We start from the raw sequence: 17112 nt of genomic DNA on the forward strand, positions 1-17112 counted from the left end.
CAGTTAAGTTTCCCACTCTTCATTTTGGCTTGTCATGATTGCATGGTTTGTGGGTTCGAGTCTGCATCAGGCTTTGGGCTGACAATGGGGAGCCTGATTTGGATGCTCTCTCTCCCTCTTTTTCTGACCCTCCCGCATTCTCTCTCTCTATTGGATAAACAAACTTTAGGAAAAAAAAAAAAATCTCTTTCCCAGCTGTATTTCACCACTCCAGTCCCTCAAACAGGAGCCACCTCCACTCTCTTCCTTCTTGCAAGTATAATTTAGCTTGTATGACTTTTTATTTTTCTTCTTCACCCTGGAGTTGAGGTATGTGTTAGAGGGTATGTCTGAGATGCCCAGAGGGGATCGGCCATGCTTAGCAAGTATCCGAATAGTCTCTTTTTTAAGGAGCTAATGGACTGGAAATAAAAGGAACAATCAATAAGCACAGGGAGGAAAGAAACATAGCAGGTTACATAGTTACCTGCTGGCTGGTGTGGTACAGACGGACTAAAATTAGGGATTCCGAGATAGGCACGATCAGCATGGAGGGGAGTATAGAGGTGAGCCTGGACTGGACAATGAATTACCTAATCAATAAGCATTTGTGGAGCCTCCTGACTAGGTTTCTTTATGGTGGCCCTTCTATGGTGTTTTCCTTTATAGTCGTGATTCCCTTTGGCTGGATAACATAGGGAAGGATCATAAAGTACAGTGGGCAGCTAAAAGCTTTTACAACGTTATTAAGAGGTGGTTTGGGATAGTGAAGTAGTCTTTGAGGTTCCTTTAGACTGGAACCCGGGTGGCCTAGGTCCCAAGTGGCCCGACACTCCTCCAGTTTAACAGTCCAGAGGTGAAGTCTGGCTCAAAGCGCCGAGTAGTCTGGGGCACCTGCTCTCAGGAATCTCCACCTGGCCTCAGCCTGCGGGTCAGTCAGCCCAGGCTCCGGCCATCACCAGCTCAGGCCTTTGGCAGTCGCTCCGCCCACGCCCCGTCGCGGCCCCTCCCCCTCCTTGCCCTTCCGCGTGCCGCCATTTTCAACTACTCCTCCGCCTATTTAGGCCCTCCTCGGCTTCCGTCCCAGATGATCCCTCCCCGAAGCTGCCACCGCCTCCTCCATCTCCTGGAGCTGGAGCCACCTCCTCGGCCAGTGGCGTAGCCGGACTCTGCGTCGGGGCCAGCCAGATAGGGGCGGAGGTCCTGAACCCGGTCTCGAGTCGAGCGGGGGGCCATGGAGAAAGCGGCCCGAGGCGCTCTCCACACCGACTAACGCGGGCCCGTTGCGGCTGCAGGCGCCATGGACCGAGCCCCCGCTGACCAGGTACGAGGGCTCGGGCGGCAGGCCCGGCCGGGTGCTGGGGGTCGCCGCTTCCTCCCCGGCGGGCCCTGGTCTCTGAGCCTGGGCCCGGACGGCTGGAGCCCTCGAGTTCCTGCGGGTGCAGACTCCCCTCGCCTGAGAGCCTGGCGGCGCCCCACTCCAGCATTGTTCCAGATGCTGCCTCGGGCTCGGGGGCTTTTTCAGCCCTGGTTACCCCCTTCCGTCAGGGCTGGGGATTCGTTTTTGCCCCTCCTCCGTGGTTTGGTGGAAAGGGCCTGAAGACTCCCAACTTGTCAGGGCTCTCCTGAGAGGAGGGTTTATAACTTCCAAGGAGTAATTCTCCCCCCACCCTTCAGTTCTGGAATGTATTTTCAAGGTGGAAAAGCTTTCGAAGGCTTCTCACCCGGAAAGACTTGTCAGAGAATGTGTGATAACTACAAATGCAGGGGAGTTACGGGCTTTTTAGAGCTACGTTCCATTGAGCAAAACATTGTTTCTCGTCGTGGTCTTAGGGAGGTGTTTCCTTTAAGATATGAAATATTATGGTTTTTCCCTGCCTTTCTGTCCATTTATCTTGCAGACATTACTATTTTTTAAAAATCGAGCTTATATTTTAAGAATGTTTGATCCGAAGTGTGAATTCATTTCCGAGCCCGTTTTCATGTTCACGGAGTTGTTCAATTAGTATTCTGTTTTGTTTTTAAATGCGTTAAATTCTTGATTGTCCGTGCGAGTAGTTGCTGGAAGGCAGGGATGATGACAGTGTAAATAATCCAAAATAATAATTTCCCCCCCAAGGATGCTAGTATTTTCCATCCTTGAGACCTTTATGGAACGACTTAATTTGATGAAATCGAAGTTTATTCACTATACATTCTCATCAGTTGAGGGCTTTGCCCAGTGATGAGCTAGGCAAATAGATGAAGGAAAAAGAGATTAGTGATTTGCATAATTATTTTACAAATAGATAATTAGTATCTGGATAAATGAGACAAGATTTCACAAATTGCTGTATATGTATATCTGTAGCTAGTCAAAGGCAATTTTGATTTTGAAATCGGCCTCTTTTTGCAGGCAGATTCCTAGTTGTGTATATTTGTTTTTACAAAAGCTTAAATTAAAGCTTTATGAAAATATGACTTTGAAAACACAAATGATTTTTATGAAATAATACCTGGACTTACCAAAGCAAAATTGATGGGAACTTCTTGGCTTTGCTGTGACCCAGAGTATTCTATGTATAGCCTGTATCCAATTTAATGAAAAATATTTTTTTAAGGCATCTATCAGAAATGCCTTTGATTTCAAAGCCTGACAATTGAATAGGAAATTTTCTTGAATGCTTTTCTTGTATGTGTGTCACTAATGAAAAGGTTAAACTCTTGGTCCTTCATCATGATGCCAGAACTGTAACCAGTAATGCTGCCATATGTATACTTATGGTTCCTTTCATCTTAGAGGAAATGTAATTAACTATTTAGCAAAGCTGTTTGTGTGTGATTATCTTAACAGCAAGTGCTATGAGCAAATTATTTAAACTAGAGAACCTATTCCTCTTTCATCCTACATCTTTTCCAAAGTCCACAACCTATTAAAACCTTGTAGAAATCTAAGGAGTATAAAGAAATCGTGAACGTAGGTTTTCCGTTGAAGAATTCCTTTTTTACCTCTGGTGCCTCCTGCCTCGTCCCCAGCCTAAACTTGAAGTAAGAGAATAATTCTAACCACTCTGTATTCCCGCGTGCTACGTACTCACAGGAAACAGACACAGAAAAGTGATGCTACTTTGCTTTGTTCAGGCTGTAAGCAGTTAATTCAGGGGTCCATGGATGACCTGGAAGGAGTGTGCTTCATTTTATATTAGCATTTTTCTGGGGCAAGTCTCCATTATTTTCATCATATTCTCAAAGGAATCAATCACTGAAAAAAGGCTAACAACCATTAACTTAATGGTAGATTAGGGGCTAGAACTGAGACTTCTCAGCTTTGTGAAGTTTTCTTTTTTTTTTTTTTTTCCAAGTTTCAGATATTTATTTTATTTTACTTTGTTCAGGTTTCAGATATTTATTTCCCCAAGTTTCAGTTAGTTATTTATAGCTTTGTGGAGTTCTTGATTGTTTTCACTATACCATGAAGTAATGTAATGACTTTTTCAGGTTATGTGGAATATACTTTTATATTTTTACTAAAGAAGTGAATTTAGATAGGTAAAAGTCACTAAAAATATATGTGATGGGTGAATTTACATTTTCCCCTCACAAAATGTTTGTTTGCTTTTTCATTTGAAACCAGTGTTAGTTTATATTTTGAATTTTTGGGAATGCCTACAGCGTTAAGACTTATTATAATACTGTAGAAGTTAGCGATTCATAGAAATTTGGCTTTTAAAAAACAGTACTTTGTGTAAACTGAGCATTTCATGTTAACCTAATTGAGGTCCTTGGAGTATTGCACAAGTATAGTTTTAATTTTTTTTTTTAATGTTTATTTTTGAGAGAGACAGCCTGCCTGTGCAAGAACCTGTGTGTGTGTGAGCAGGGGAGGGGCAGAAAGCGAAGGAGACACAGAATCCAAAGCAGGCTTTAGGCTCTGAGTGGTCAGCCCAGAGCCCGACGTGGGGCTCAAACTCACAAACTGTGAGATCATGACCTGAGCTGAAGTTGGATGCTTAACCCACTGAGCTACCCAGGCACCCCTACAAGTGTAACTTAAAGAAAAAAAAAAAAAAAAGTATGTTTTGCCTGAAGCCATTCACGTTGCTGTACTTGAATTACCGTTTTTAAAAATTTATTTTTATTTATTTATTTTTTTAATGTTTATTTATTTTGAGAGAGAGAGCATGAGCAAGGGAGAGGCAGAGACAGAGGGAGAGAGAAAGAATCCCAGGCAGGCTCCATGTTGTCAGCACAGAGCCCAACACAGGGCTCTATCTCATGAGCAGTGATATCATGACCTGAGCCAAAATCAAGAGGTGGACGCTTAACCAACTGAGCCACCCAGGCATCTTAAGTTACCTCTTTAAAAAAAAAATAAAATAAAATCTTGATATAAAAGAACAAATTGTATCTATATTGATCAAGATTATAATAAGTTACTGGGAATGCATGCTAGATAATAGTCTTAATTGCAAAAGTGACTATTTGAAAGAATGTTATAATCAGAAGAGGATATTAGAAGTACTGTTTTATAAAAAGACTGTGTTAAATCAAAACTAGTAGCTTAATTTTAACTGCCAGAGTTAGGTGTTCTAAGAACAGATACTAGTTGGTATAATGCATTATTATGGTTGGTATAATAATATTATGGTTGGCATAATGCATTATTAGTTGGCATAATGCATTATATGTTATAATATGCACATATGATACCAAAAAATAATTTTTTTGGTCCTTAAAAAAAAGTTGGTGTAAAGGGATGTGAGGAATAAATGATGGAGTTCATTTGTTTATAAAGGCTTAATGTTTCTGTTTTTAGGAAACATTTAGGAAACATTCTTCTGGGCTTAGAAGAGACAGAACATTTGAAGTTTGCAGTTTCTTTTGTATTATCAAATAATTCAAACATTGGCTTAATTTTTAGTACATTAACATTAGATGAGTTCTTTTATAAGAATTTACAAAACTATTGATCACCAATGTCTTTAACTCTTAGAAAAGCAAACATGTAGCAAATATATATGACTTCATGCAAAATGCTGTTCATGGATAAAGATACAAAATCCCCTGGCTTGTAATTCTTTCCTTTAAATAATAAACTTCAAATAGTATCTGCATTGTAAACTAGATGTATTCTAAATAAGTTACTATAAAACATTATTCAGTAATACTTGTAGTTGGCCTTTATGAGTATCAGTAAATGATATGTCTTAACAGATTTTAAAAATAATACTTTTGTAGTCAGAAAGAAAGTTAATAATGTTCATTTAGTGAAAATGACCTTTAGAAATTTAAAGACATTTTTCCTTAAGCCCTTAAATCAAAGAGGAAATAAAAAAGTAGAATTATGGATTATTGAAAAAGTAGTAAAATACTACATATAAAAACCTATGGGATATGGCTGAAGCTATACTCTGAGGCAAATGCATAGTCATAAATGCTTTCATTATTAAACATTTTAAAAGGTAAATAAAAATTAAGCATTCAGGACTAGATGTAGCGAGAAAACCCTATCAAAGCAAGAGAGAAGAAGAAATATAAAACCAGAAATTAATAAGTTAGATAATCAAAAACCAGTATTAAATTTGGAAAGCTGGTTTTTCGGAAAGTACTGTCATGTTTTAATAGGATTAGGTGTGGTCTATTTTAAGAAAAGATGAAAAGGTATGAATAGTAAATCAAGTGAGCCATCTAAATTAAATATTTTGATTTTTTTTCTCAATATTTTCTTGAGTCTTGCAAAACTTTTGTTTATAACTACTGCAATTAATTTGGCAAGTGTTTACTTTCCATATAAGCCATTCCAATCAGAAACAATACAGCCAGCAGGTATCTCTTAAGCATTAGTCATTTTTTCCTTTAGAAGATGTTTTTCTTTAGCCATGAGATGTAAAATATCTTAATGTTTGCTAGGTCATGTTTTTACCTTAACATAGAAAGGATGCAGAGGGTTTCCATGATCATATTTTTTCTGTAGGTGTAAAATTCTGAAAGTTCACTGTGGGAGAGTGCCTTATTGTGTTCTACTTCAGTTTTGATTCTAAGTGGGTGTTTTTTTCTATTGCTTAATCTTGGAAAAATATATGCTCTCTTCTGGAGGTTCTCAGAGGAGTTTAGTGTGCATTTCCTGCTGTTGTGTGCTTCGTAGTAATGTTTGCCCCTTTCCCCTAAAGCAGTCTACTACAGTGCTCTTTCCAGAACATGTACCCCATGCATATTTGTTGAATTTATATAGGCTGTCAGTGATTTGAATGTGTTTGCTTAATATACTCTTTAAAGAAGGTTTTTATAGTTTCATGTTCTGATAAATTCTTGAGTTTTCTAGATTATTCACATCAAAGAAGTTTTATTATTGACATTTGTTTTAATATATGCTAAATTTAAAAGGAATGTGAAACTGCCTAAGTTTCCCCTCCCCCCCTCCCCGTACAGTTTTCTGGGATTATTATGATTTTTCATTAATTTGGAAAATTCTGAAATAACTTCTGAAAGATAAAGATAATTTTACTTATGTAGATATTTTTTTAAAGCAAATAGTAGTACAGGAATAGACTTTGTGTGGTTTAAACTTATTTTATATTTATATTTACTTTAAGGAGACAACTCCCTGTTATAAAACTTCTGATTTCTAAAAGATCTTTGAAAAATAAAGACTAAAAAACAAATTCAAACTGAGGAATATCATTATATGAAGTAGTTTCGTTTTTTTTTCATTTTTTCATAATGTTTTGTTATCCACCATGTAGGACATTTTTCTTTGATTTCTATACTAACATAATTGAAATACTGCCAGAATTTGTTGCTTACTTAACATATTGCCTATATGGACGTTATTATGTGGAATTTAAGAGTAGTTCGGGATCATAACATTACTTTTTAGGACTGAGAATAGCAGATGCTTCATTTTAGTGTATGATACTGAAGTCCCCAAAGTCACAACAAACAATTTTTAAGACCATACAGAGTTGTAACTATAGGAAAAAGTTTGCCAGTCTGTTCCTACTAGTGACATCTTCTGTTTGTGCAGCTGTTGACTACAGCAGCTTTTCTTTTTTTGCTAAAAACAAAGGATCACTTCAGTGTTTGTGAGTTTTATTGTTGAACTCTGATATTAGAATTGGACTGAGAATAGAAATCATTGCAAACTTTAATATTTAAGGGTATATGCGGTGTATATGTACAGATACCAGTTATAAGTTATACATGCCACATTTTGGAAAGCGGGTTGATAAGTTGATAAAACTCTTATAGAGTAAAATGACACTAAATATAAAAACTTGTTGCAACTTTTGACAAGCAAGAATTTGAATTTGTTATTACCAGTGTACTTTATGAGTTGGTCTTTGGCAGGAGGTGTCAGGAAACTTGGCGATCTTTAAATTATCTTACTTCTTTCTATTAGTATTTTGTCTTTTTCATATAGAAATTTTATGTAATCATGTTCCTTGTTTTTAAAAAGAGTCTTAATGCCTTCTAATACAGATTTATAAAATTGTTCAGAGAGTTATATGTTCAAAGGACTTTTTGATTTTTCAAAGAAATCCTAAAAATTACATTTTTAGTGTCCTTAAATGTGATTTAAGTTTTCCCTCTCGTTATGCCTATGCATGAACTATATAAAGCAGGTTTCCATTATCTTTGCCTTATTGTTGAAAATCAGCTTTCCCCCCCATTTTCGGCCCATTTATTACATTGATATTTTATACCTTACATGAATAATTTTTGAATTCTGATGATTATCACAGTGAAAATTAGTGACTTAGGCTATTTAAGCATTTGAAGGAGTTTTTGCTTCCAATATTGAAATTCAAGAAACCAGCTTCAGGTCATAGATACTGTATTTGTAGTGCAAGTTCTGTCTCTATTTTGGATTTGGTTAATACTATAAAAGTAGATTTTAAAGTTAAATCAGGTAGGAAGGTTATTGAGTTAATACTGCTGTAAATAGTTCAGATTGCTTCTTCCTCTCCGCCTTTTTTTACAAGCATTCTGAATATTTCTAGGGGATTCTTTTTAGAGAATATTTTTTTGAAGAAAAGTTGCCTATTCTATGGAGCATATCAAGTCTTCAGATTTTGTCTTCAGATTTTCTTGGATTTGTTACTGATTTCTTTTGTGAGAAACATGCCTGAAATTTATTCTAGGAGCTCTGCCTTGCTCAGAGCTTCCAATAAATTCCACCCTAGTGGGTTTGTTGGGAAAAAGTTCTAGTTAGGACTGTTGCTTTGTAATTGATTTCAGTGCTTGAAACATTGGATTGCATTTCACTTACTGGTTTCTTAAAGATTTAGTATCTTTTTAGATTGTAATATTTATGTGGTTTTTAACATTCTACTTTTGCAGAATGTGCTTATAGATTTTTTCTTTTTATAATTAAAAAATTGTTAAATACAGAAGGAAAACTGCATAAAAACAATGTACAGCTTAATGAATTATATATAAAGTGAATGCCTGGTAATTATCACCCAAGTGAGGATATAGAGCTTTGCCAGGCACTCAGAAGCTCTCTAGTGCCTCCTGTGATCACAACTCCCTTTCATAGGAGTAATTTCATATGAGTAATTCCTAACTTCACCTTAGTGGATCTTATTTATTTGTCTTTATAGTTTTGTCACCCACATATTCCTCCTAAAATACTTGAGTTTTTAAAATATATCTTATAAGTTTCTGTAGATTTTTTTATAAGAAACGTTACATGGGAATGCAAGCTGGTGCAGCCACTCTGGAAAACAGTATGGAGGTTCTCAAAAAATTAAAATTAGAACTACCCTACGGCCCAGCAATTGCACTACTAGGTATTTATCCGAGGGATACAGGTGTGTTCTTTCGAAGGGACATATGTATCCCAATGTTTATAGCAGCACCATCAACAATAGCCAAAGTATGGAAAGAGCCCAGATGTCCACCAGTGGATGAATGGATAAAGAAGATGTGTGTATATATATATACAGTGGAGTATTACTTGGCAATCAAAAAGAATGAAATCTGGCCATTTGCAACTATGTGGATAGAACTGGAGGGTATTATGCTAAGTGAGATTAGTCAGAGAAGGACCTGTATCATATGACTTCACTCATATGAGGACTTTAAGAGACAAAACAGATGAATATAAGGGAAGGAAAACAAAAATAATGTAAAAACAGGGAGGGGGACAAAACAGAAGAGACTTTTAAATATGGAGAACAGACAGAGGGTTACTGGAGGGGTTGTGGGAGGGGGGATGGGCTAAATGGGTAAGGGGCATTAAGGAATCTAGTCCTGAAATCATTGTTGCACTATATGTGAACTAAGTTGGATATAAATTAAAAAAAATTAAAAAAAAAGATATAAAATAAGCTAAAATGGGAGTTCTGGATTCCTTCAGTTTACTCAAGTTATCTACTGGAAAACTGATATACTCATTCTTTTTCTCTCAGTTTAACTGTGAAAAGTTTTTTGCACTTATGTTAAGTATTTTTTTCATTAATTGTAGACACTTTCCTTCTTTTTTAATTAAACCATACTAATCTAGTTTCCTAAAATGGACAGAAATAGTCTATTTTTTAGACTATTCAAACAAGTATAAGGTGATTATCTTCAGAACTCTGTTTAATGATTTTTCCCCTCAACAAAATTAGTTAAAAGCATGTTGTTTTGTCTGAAGAGCTAGTTTTCTTACTGTCAGCCTTATTTTTGGACTCAAGTCTGACTGCCTTACACTCTTTATTGTTTTAACAGCTTTGGTTATGTAAGAAATGATTTCATTAAAATGCAGCAACTTTTGATATGTTTTCTCCTGTTTTATTTGATATCTTTGCCTACCATATTTGGTTATTTTAATTTGACATTGCTGTTCCTTTGGATGTTTTGTAAATACTGAGGAGATCTAATTACTGTTTGTAAACACTGAGTCTTCTATTGTTAAATCGTGAATTAATATTAAGTTTTTTGCTCATGTATTAATAGTGTGTTTTACTTTCTTTTTGAAGAATGTCAAGCTGTCAGCTGAGGTAGAGCCATTTATTCCTCAGAAGAAAAATCCTGATACATTTATGATCCCTATGGCACTTCCAAATGATAATGGAAATGTTTCTGGTGTAGAACCAACTCCAATTCCAAGCTACCTGATTACTTGTTATCCATTTGTGCAGGAAAACCAGTCCAATAGGTAATTTGTTTATTATTATTTTCTTTTTCATGGGGGTGGGTAGGGAAATACAGCAGTTGGAGAGGCATACTTTCTAATTTTTCCCTTTTCTATTTTTTTTTTTTTTTTAGGTTTAGTATTATTATTTTTTAGTAATCTTTACACCCATCCTGGGCTCAAATTTACAAGGCCAAGGTTAAGACTTCCATGCCTCACCAACTGGAGCCAGCCAGGCACCCCACCTTTGGTGCCTTTTAAACATTAGCCGTTTCTCTTTTTTAAGAGAAGTAAATAAAACCAAATGATGTAGAAATTTGAAAATTATTAACATAGATTGTTTTCTCAGTCTTTCTAAGAGGGAATGGAGTTTTTTGGGCATATCTTCAATAATAAGTCATTAAAGTTAGTTTGAAATAAATTGGTACAAAGGGAGGAAGAATTTTTCAGAAAGAGATGAGCAGAAACCCTTTTTTTAAGATTAGGTATCTAATCACAATTTCCAGGACAGTCTGGCATGAGAAGAAAATACCAAGGGATAGTCCTTAACATTGAAGCTTTTATGGTTAACATATATTTCTAGGCTCTGATTCTAGTTTAAATTTAGCTTCTGTGCTATAGTCACAGGGTGATTTAGCAGAATGCTTGCAATTCAGATAATGTGTGACCTAGTGGTTAGGGTGTAACTTGTTATAGTCATGATAGCCTTTTTAACCTTGTTTAGACTGAGTGATTAGTACTTCATTGGTGTAGTTCATTTTGTTGCTGTCTAAAAGTACTTTCAGCCTCTTTCGAGTAATATCACACATAGAAAATTAGGCATCTCTAGCATTCTGGGATCAATGGATGATGGGGTAGCTGGGCTCTAGCCTCTGTCCCACCACCCTGAAGGCAAAGGCAATCTAGACCTCTTTAAGCCATCATGTGGCACACTAGTGTGTCAGGGCACATTCTTTCAGATATTCCGAATGTGAGAGATATGAGACCAAGAACTATTGTATCAGATATTATTAAATATTCCAGTTAATAATCTCTAAAATTATAGTATTGTGGATTGAACAAAGAGTAGGGTATCCTTTTCAATTGAAGTTAGCATTATATCACAAAATTTTGACCTATATTGGGCTGTGTTCGAAGTGACTTATAAGCCAAATGTAATAGTGCTATTTTTGCATTTGATAAAATGGCCAAATGTAAAGTATGATTAATTTTTCTTACTGTACCAAATAATCTCTGAGAATTCATGAGTAAATAAGGCAGCAGATTATTTAAAAATATTTTTTAAATTATGGCAGTGAACATTTATCCATTGCACTTTGTTGTGGGAGTAGTGAGGAAAAGCTCAATGCTCCACCTCCCCCATGACCCCTCATTCTTCAGCAATCTTCTGTAAGAACTGCTGAGAAATGAAGAATCTTGCTGATGCTTTGTAGGAATTGCACTAGAGAAAGCTCTAATGTTAGGGATAAGATGGCAGTGGACAGGCTTGCCTCTTCTTTTCTTTCCCTTGGACCTGAAACCTGCTTCCATTGCCACTGGGGGAAGCCTGGAGAAGAGCTTGACTTGGCCAAATGGTTGGGGCAGTATGGAAGAAGAGTAGGAGGCCAGGGACTGAGCTGAAGAATGAGAGGTGGAAGAATCAGATCACTCACTGTCATGATCACCTTACACACAGTGATCACCTTACTCTGCTTTTTGCAGAAGGCTGTCATAGTTAGCATCGGATGGGAAATTTGGACCGCCTTTGTTGGCAGATACAGTGGCTAGGTATTTAACCTCTAGGCAGAAATACCTTGAGGGGGTTGACTTATAAATAAGAACGGTATGTAGTTTTAAAATTTTGGAATGCAATAACACTATCAGGTTGAATTCCTTTATACTGTCATTTAAGTTGTTATTACACATACTTAAAAATCTGTAATTACAGCAAAGAAATTTATAAGATGATAATTTTATCTTTTTTATTATGAGGCCACTGTTCTATACCTTTTTTTTTTTAAGCAAATTAAATAGATTGTGCTTTAGTATTACTTTTAGACTTGTCAATAGATATGTTCTGTTTTCATTTGATTTTAACAGACAGTTTCCATTGTATAACAATGATATGCGATGGCAACAGCCCAATCCAAATCCTGCTGGACCATACCTTGCCTACCCCATTATATCTGCTCAGCCACCTGTTTCTACAGAGTATACATATTATCAGCTGATGCCAGCACCATGTGCCCAAGTTATGGGATTCTATCATCCTTTTCCTACACCTTACTCCAACACCTTTCAGGCTGCAAATACTGTAAATACCATAACCACAGAATGCCCTGAGCGTCCAAATCAGCTTGGACAAGTCTTCCCATTGTCCAGTCATCGAAGCAGAAATGGTAACAGAGGACCAGTTGTACCAAAAGTAAGTGACTTCTTTTGATTGGCTTTTATGTTTGATATTTCTGTTGTTAATAATAATGTAAGTAATTGCTACTTGTATTGATTAACCTTTAATGGCGAATTTACTCTAAAACATTTCATTCACTAATATAAAATAGTCAAGGGTAGAGCATTTATGATTTTTCCCGTTTTTTATTGTGCCTTATTCTTAATTGATGATATGATTTACAGTTATCTTCAGGTTCCTTCAGAGAGTTGTAAATAATTATAATACACAAATATTTCCAAATTATTTTAATTTAGTGATAAAATTGCATAGTGCCACCGGTGTTTCTAAGTGGTTAGTTTGGATCCTATGCTAGTGGTATTGAATGACTAATGCACTTCATATATTTCAGTCTTCAGAAATCAGATGATACTGTCTGGTTATCAGATACTATTAAATCCCTTCAACTTCATTGTTTCTATTCTGTGAATTTTTAGTAGCAATAGCACTTTGTTATTCAAGTGTTGCTTTGCTATGTTATTGAACACAGGGTCTCCTAGGGCTGAAGAAAATGATAGATAAATGTGTGAAGCCACTCTTAGTCAAGATCATCCTTTTGACTAAATTAAAAACCAAAAAATGAGGGAGACATGAAGATCTTGAAAACACAGGAGATTTAAGTTTTATTGTAGGTAACTGTTTCTTAACTAAAAGGTTACCTTTATATTGAGGCCTTAATATCAAAGCAAATAAGAAAAACCATGTTTCTTCTCAGCACTTTTTAGCTAATTGAAGGCAGAGTGATTTCTTAGATGCATCTTACGACTGTTTCATTAAGGAGTTGATGCTTTCCTAGATTCCATTAGACCAGCTTCTTCAGTGAAAAGTCTTTGCTGTCCTCTGCCATACTTTTCACATTAAAATACAAACATGCAGCAGAGGTTGCTTTAAAAAGCTTTTAGTCTTTGTTCATGGAAATACTGGGTCAAGGGAAATACTTTTGGGACTTCTGAAGAATGTAAAATAAAATAGTAGTATATAACTTTTAGATGTTGAAGAAACATAATTTCTCAAATTACATTTCTAGCACTTGAATTTAGGAAGTTAAATTCAGAGTTCTATTATATAAATCACACCTAAGTGATGAATAGTCAGATTAAAAAAGTGAAGGAAAGGATCAGCCTTTTTATATTTTCTTTTTAAGCTCTAAAGCAGAAATTATTTTTGTACTTTTTTGCTATCATGAAAGTAAAATTTATCCCTTGGATAAGCTACTACCCTTTCTGTTACCCTTCTAAATAAAAACTTACAGCCCCTTATATGATATTATATTCCTATTATTTATTACTGATTGAGAAAATATAAAGTGCAAGTAACAGTTAAAAATGAATTAATAATTTATTAGTCATAGTGTTAACGATTATTTGAAAAACAGTATTAAATTGTGTGTACAATACCTTATTTAATATATTATGATTAGCTACAGATAATTTCATGAATTCCTAACACGGTAACCCTCTTTTTCCCCATGGGTTGGGAGCCACTAATTTAGAACATACATTTAGGTGTGTTATATAGTGGGTATGTATTTTATACTGTTTATTTAGTACATTGAGTAGGATTTTAAATTATTATTTTTATTTTTTTGGTGCTTAAATCAGCAACAGCTTTTACAACAGCACATAAAAAGCAAAAGGCCACTGGTGAAAAACGTAGCTACTCAGAAAGAGACAAATGCAGCAGGTCCTGATAATCGATCAAAAATTGTGCTTCTGGTAGATGCTTCACAGCAAACTGGTAAGGCAAGGGTTCTTACATATACATCACTGATTTTTATCTGTTGTCATGTATTGACTTTATAATTATGGACTGTACCACTTCTCAGGATTCTAGACTTTCATCCATTTATCCTGCCACTTTGTGAAATTCTCTAGCAAGGATAAAAGCAGTCCATCTTTGTAATGTTCTGTCAACTTGCTTCCTGGCTAATGTGCAATTTTGACTAGGGTTTGAGGTGTCCTTATTCCCTTAGAGTAGTGGAGCATTTCAGAAATCAGAGATAGAATTTTGCAGACATTGTAGGAATTTGAGGACTCATTTTGGCAGAGGTCAAAATTGTATGTTTTTTTTTTTTTTATAACTAGGTTAAAACCCTTTATAAAATATTCTAATATTGTATAGTATCTTTATAGGAAGAACTTGGCAAGTTTTCTATGCCGTATTTTAGCATAGATCTGAACCAAACCTGTGAGTGGCACCTGTATCCTGTCAAGCAAATAAAAATTTTGAGCTAGTTGGAAATCATTTTGTCCAGGGTTTTTTAGAGGACTAAATAAACATTAAGAAAGCTTTATCCTGGTAAGAGATAAAAGTAATAGTCTTATAATATTGTAGCTATTTTCTAGTTTATATCATTAAATTCCAATTTGTATCTTTGATCTTAGCTTAATAGCTATAGAGTAGATAACTATCTCTTCTCACCCATTGTCTTTGACACTAGTAAAAATTCTTGTTAATGATCCAAGACCAAGAATTAGATCTATTCAAAGGCACATTTACTTTTTACGCCTCTATAATCTCCACATCTGTGCAATTTGGTCTGGCTGAAAATAAATTTATATGCAAATTTATGTATGTTTGTATGCAGGGAAAGGGCAGAGAGAGAGGGGGAGAGAGAGAGAGAGAGAGAGAGAGAGAAAGAATCCCAAGCAGGTTCTGCTCTGTCAGCACAGAGCCCAACTCGGGGCTCAAACTCATGAACTAACTGTGGGATTATGACCTGAGCCATAATCAAGAGTTGGTCGCTTAACTGTCTGAGCCACCCAGGCACCCTGTGCATACTTTCTTTCATTTGGGCTGTACCTTTTCTTTAGACATGAGTTCAGTTATTTTTTTACAATTGCTTAGATCTCTTAGGAGTCAGAAAGGATCTGGGAATCCGTTAAAAAGCAATCTTATTGGCAGTACGGTCATTGTATGTAGTTTGTAGCTCATAAAGCAGTGAGATTAACAGACTAACAAATGCTTGGAGTGGCTTTAGAAAAGGAACACAATGTAACATATTACACAGCTTTCTATGTTGCAGTTGTTCCTAGTCAGAAGGACTTCTACCTGCTTTTAACACTGGGACTGCTTTAAAAGTCCTTACTCCTTTAGTTTGCTCATTAAGTGACCACAAAGACAGTATTCTGAAGCATAAGAATTAGAAAATGAAAAGATGACCCATTAGCAAAACAAAAAGCAATCTACTGAATGGGAGAAGATATTCGCAAATGATATATCCAGTAGGGACTAATATCCCAAATATTTGCTCAATACCAAAACAAAATAAAACAAAACCCCAGATAATTGACTTAAGTGGACCAGAAGACCTGAATGGACATTTTTCCAAAGAAGATATAGGGGTGCCTGGTGTCTTAGTTGAGCATGCGATCCTTGATTTTGGCTGAGGTCACGATCTCAGGGTTATGGGATCAAGCCCCACATTGGGCTCCTTGCTGAATGTGGAGCCTGCTTAAGATTCTCTCTCCTCTCTCCTCTGTCTCCCTCCCTCCCTCCCTCCCTCCCTCCCTCCCTCCTTTTCCCCTCTCCCCTGCTTGCCCCTCTCTCTCTAAAATAAAAAAACAAAACAAAAAACCTCATAACCCCCCAAAACCACAAAACAACCCCCCCAAAAAACCCAAACCAAAATAAAGAACAAAGCAAAAAGCAAAAACAAAGATATACAAATGGCCCATAGACACATGAAAAGATGCTCAGCATCACTAATCCTCAGGGAAATGCAAATCAAAACCACAGCAAGATATCACCTTACACCTGTCAGAGTGGCTAGAATCAAAAAGACAAATAACTAGTGCACCTGAAGATGTGAAGAAAAAAGAATTCTTATATACTGTTAGTGGGAATGTAAATTTATGCAGAAAATTATAACTTTATAATAGGACATTTAAAAAAAGCAACCTGTTCATATAGGATGATTTGACACTGCAAATGTCATTTTTGCTTAAGTCAGTCTGTAGATTCTGTGTAGTTCTTTTTTTTTTTTTTAATTTTCTTTTTTCATCCTGTTTATTATTTGTGTCCCATTGCCAGATCACTCTAGAGTACTGATAGAATATAAACTCCAAGAAAGCAATAATTTTAGTTTGTGTTATTCACTTAAATCCCAGGACAGTGGTCAACACATAATTGCTAAGTGAGTGAAAGAATTAATAAGTATAAAAGAATAAATGAATGAATGACAACTCATGAGCTGAGGCTGGAGAGTTAGAGAGAGGCCAGATGATTTAGGGCTCATAAGTCAGGTTATGTGATTTCGATCTTGTTGTGAATGCAATAAGAAGTCGTCAAAGGTTTTCAACTGGGGAATGATATGGAGACAATAACCCGACTTTCTCCATGGCTCCAGTCAGGATGATGGTTGTGAAGCTAGCAGTATAGTTCTAATCAAAATCTCAATAGGAAATTTTGGGAAATTTGACAGACTAATTCTAAAAGGATCATCTGAGAAGAAAAGAACTTTTCTTCTAAATATCAAGACCTATTACATTATCTTAAATCGTTATACAAAAAATACAGTATGCAAAATGCAGCACGTGAAAATTAGAACAGGAGACCCAGAAACAGAGTCATATGTATGTGGAAACACATATGGAAAATGACAGAG

General features: G+C 35.9%; 1 protein-coding gene across 2 annotated transcripts in view; it reads left to right on the forward strand.

The window, feature by feature from the left end:
- The first annotated feature begins 1060 nt into the window (after window positions 1–1060).
- The window catches only part of SECISBP2L (SECIS binding protein 2 like), a 65866-nt gene continuing 49814 nt past the window's right edge, over window positions 1061–17112 (forward strand). The window contains exons 1-4 of one of the 2 annotated variants that reach the window (XM_043555461.1): window positions 1061–1303; window positions 9924–10102; window positions 12158–12482; window positions 14108–14243. In XM_043555461.1, coding sequence (XP_043411396.1) covers window positions 1280–1303; window positions 9924–10102; window positions 12158–12482; window positions 14108–14243 — 664 coding nt within the window. In that variant the 5' untranslated portion in view covers window positions 1061–1279. The remainder of the gene's footprint in view (window positions 1304–9923; window positions 10103–12157; window positions 12483–14107; window positions 14244–17112) is intronic. The other variant, XM_043555462.1, reaches the window with a different exon arrangement.

This window comes from Prionailurus bengalensis, chromosome B3 (assembly GCF_016509475.1).
Source record: "Prionailurus bengalensis isolate Pbe53 chromosome B3, Fcat_Pben_1.1_paternal_pri, whole genome shotgun sequence".
NCBI lineage: Eukaryota > Metazoa > Chordata > Mammalia > Carnivora > Felidae > Prionailurus > Prionailurus bengalensis.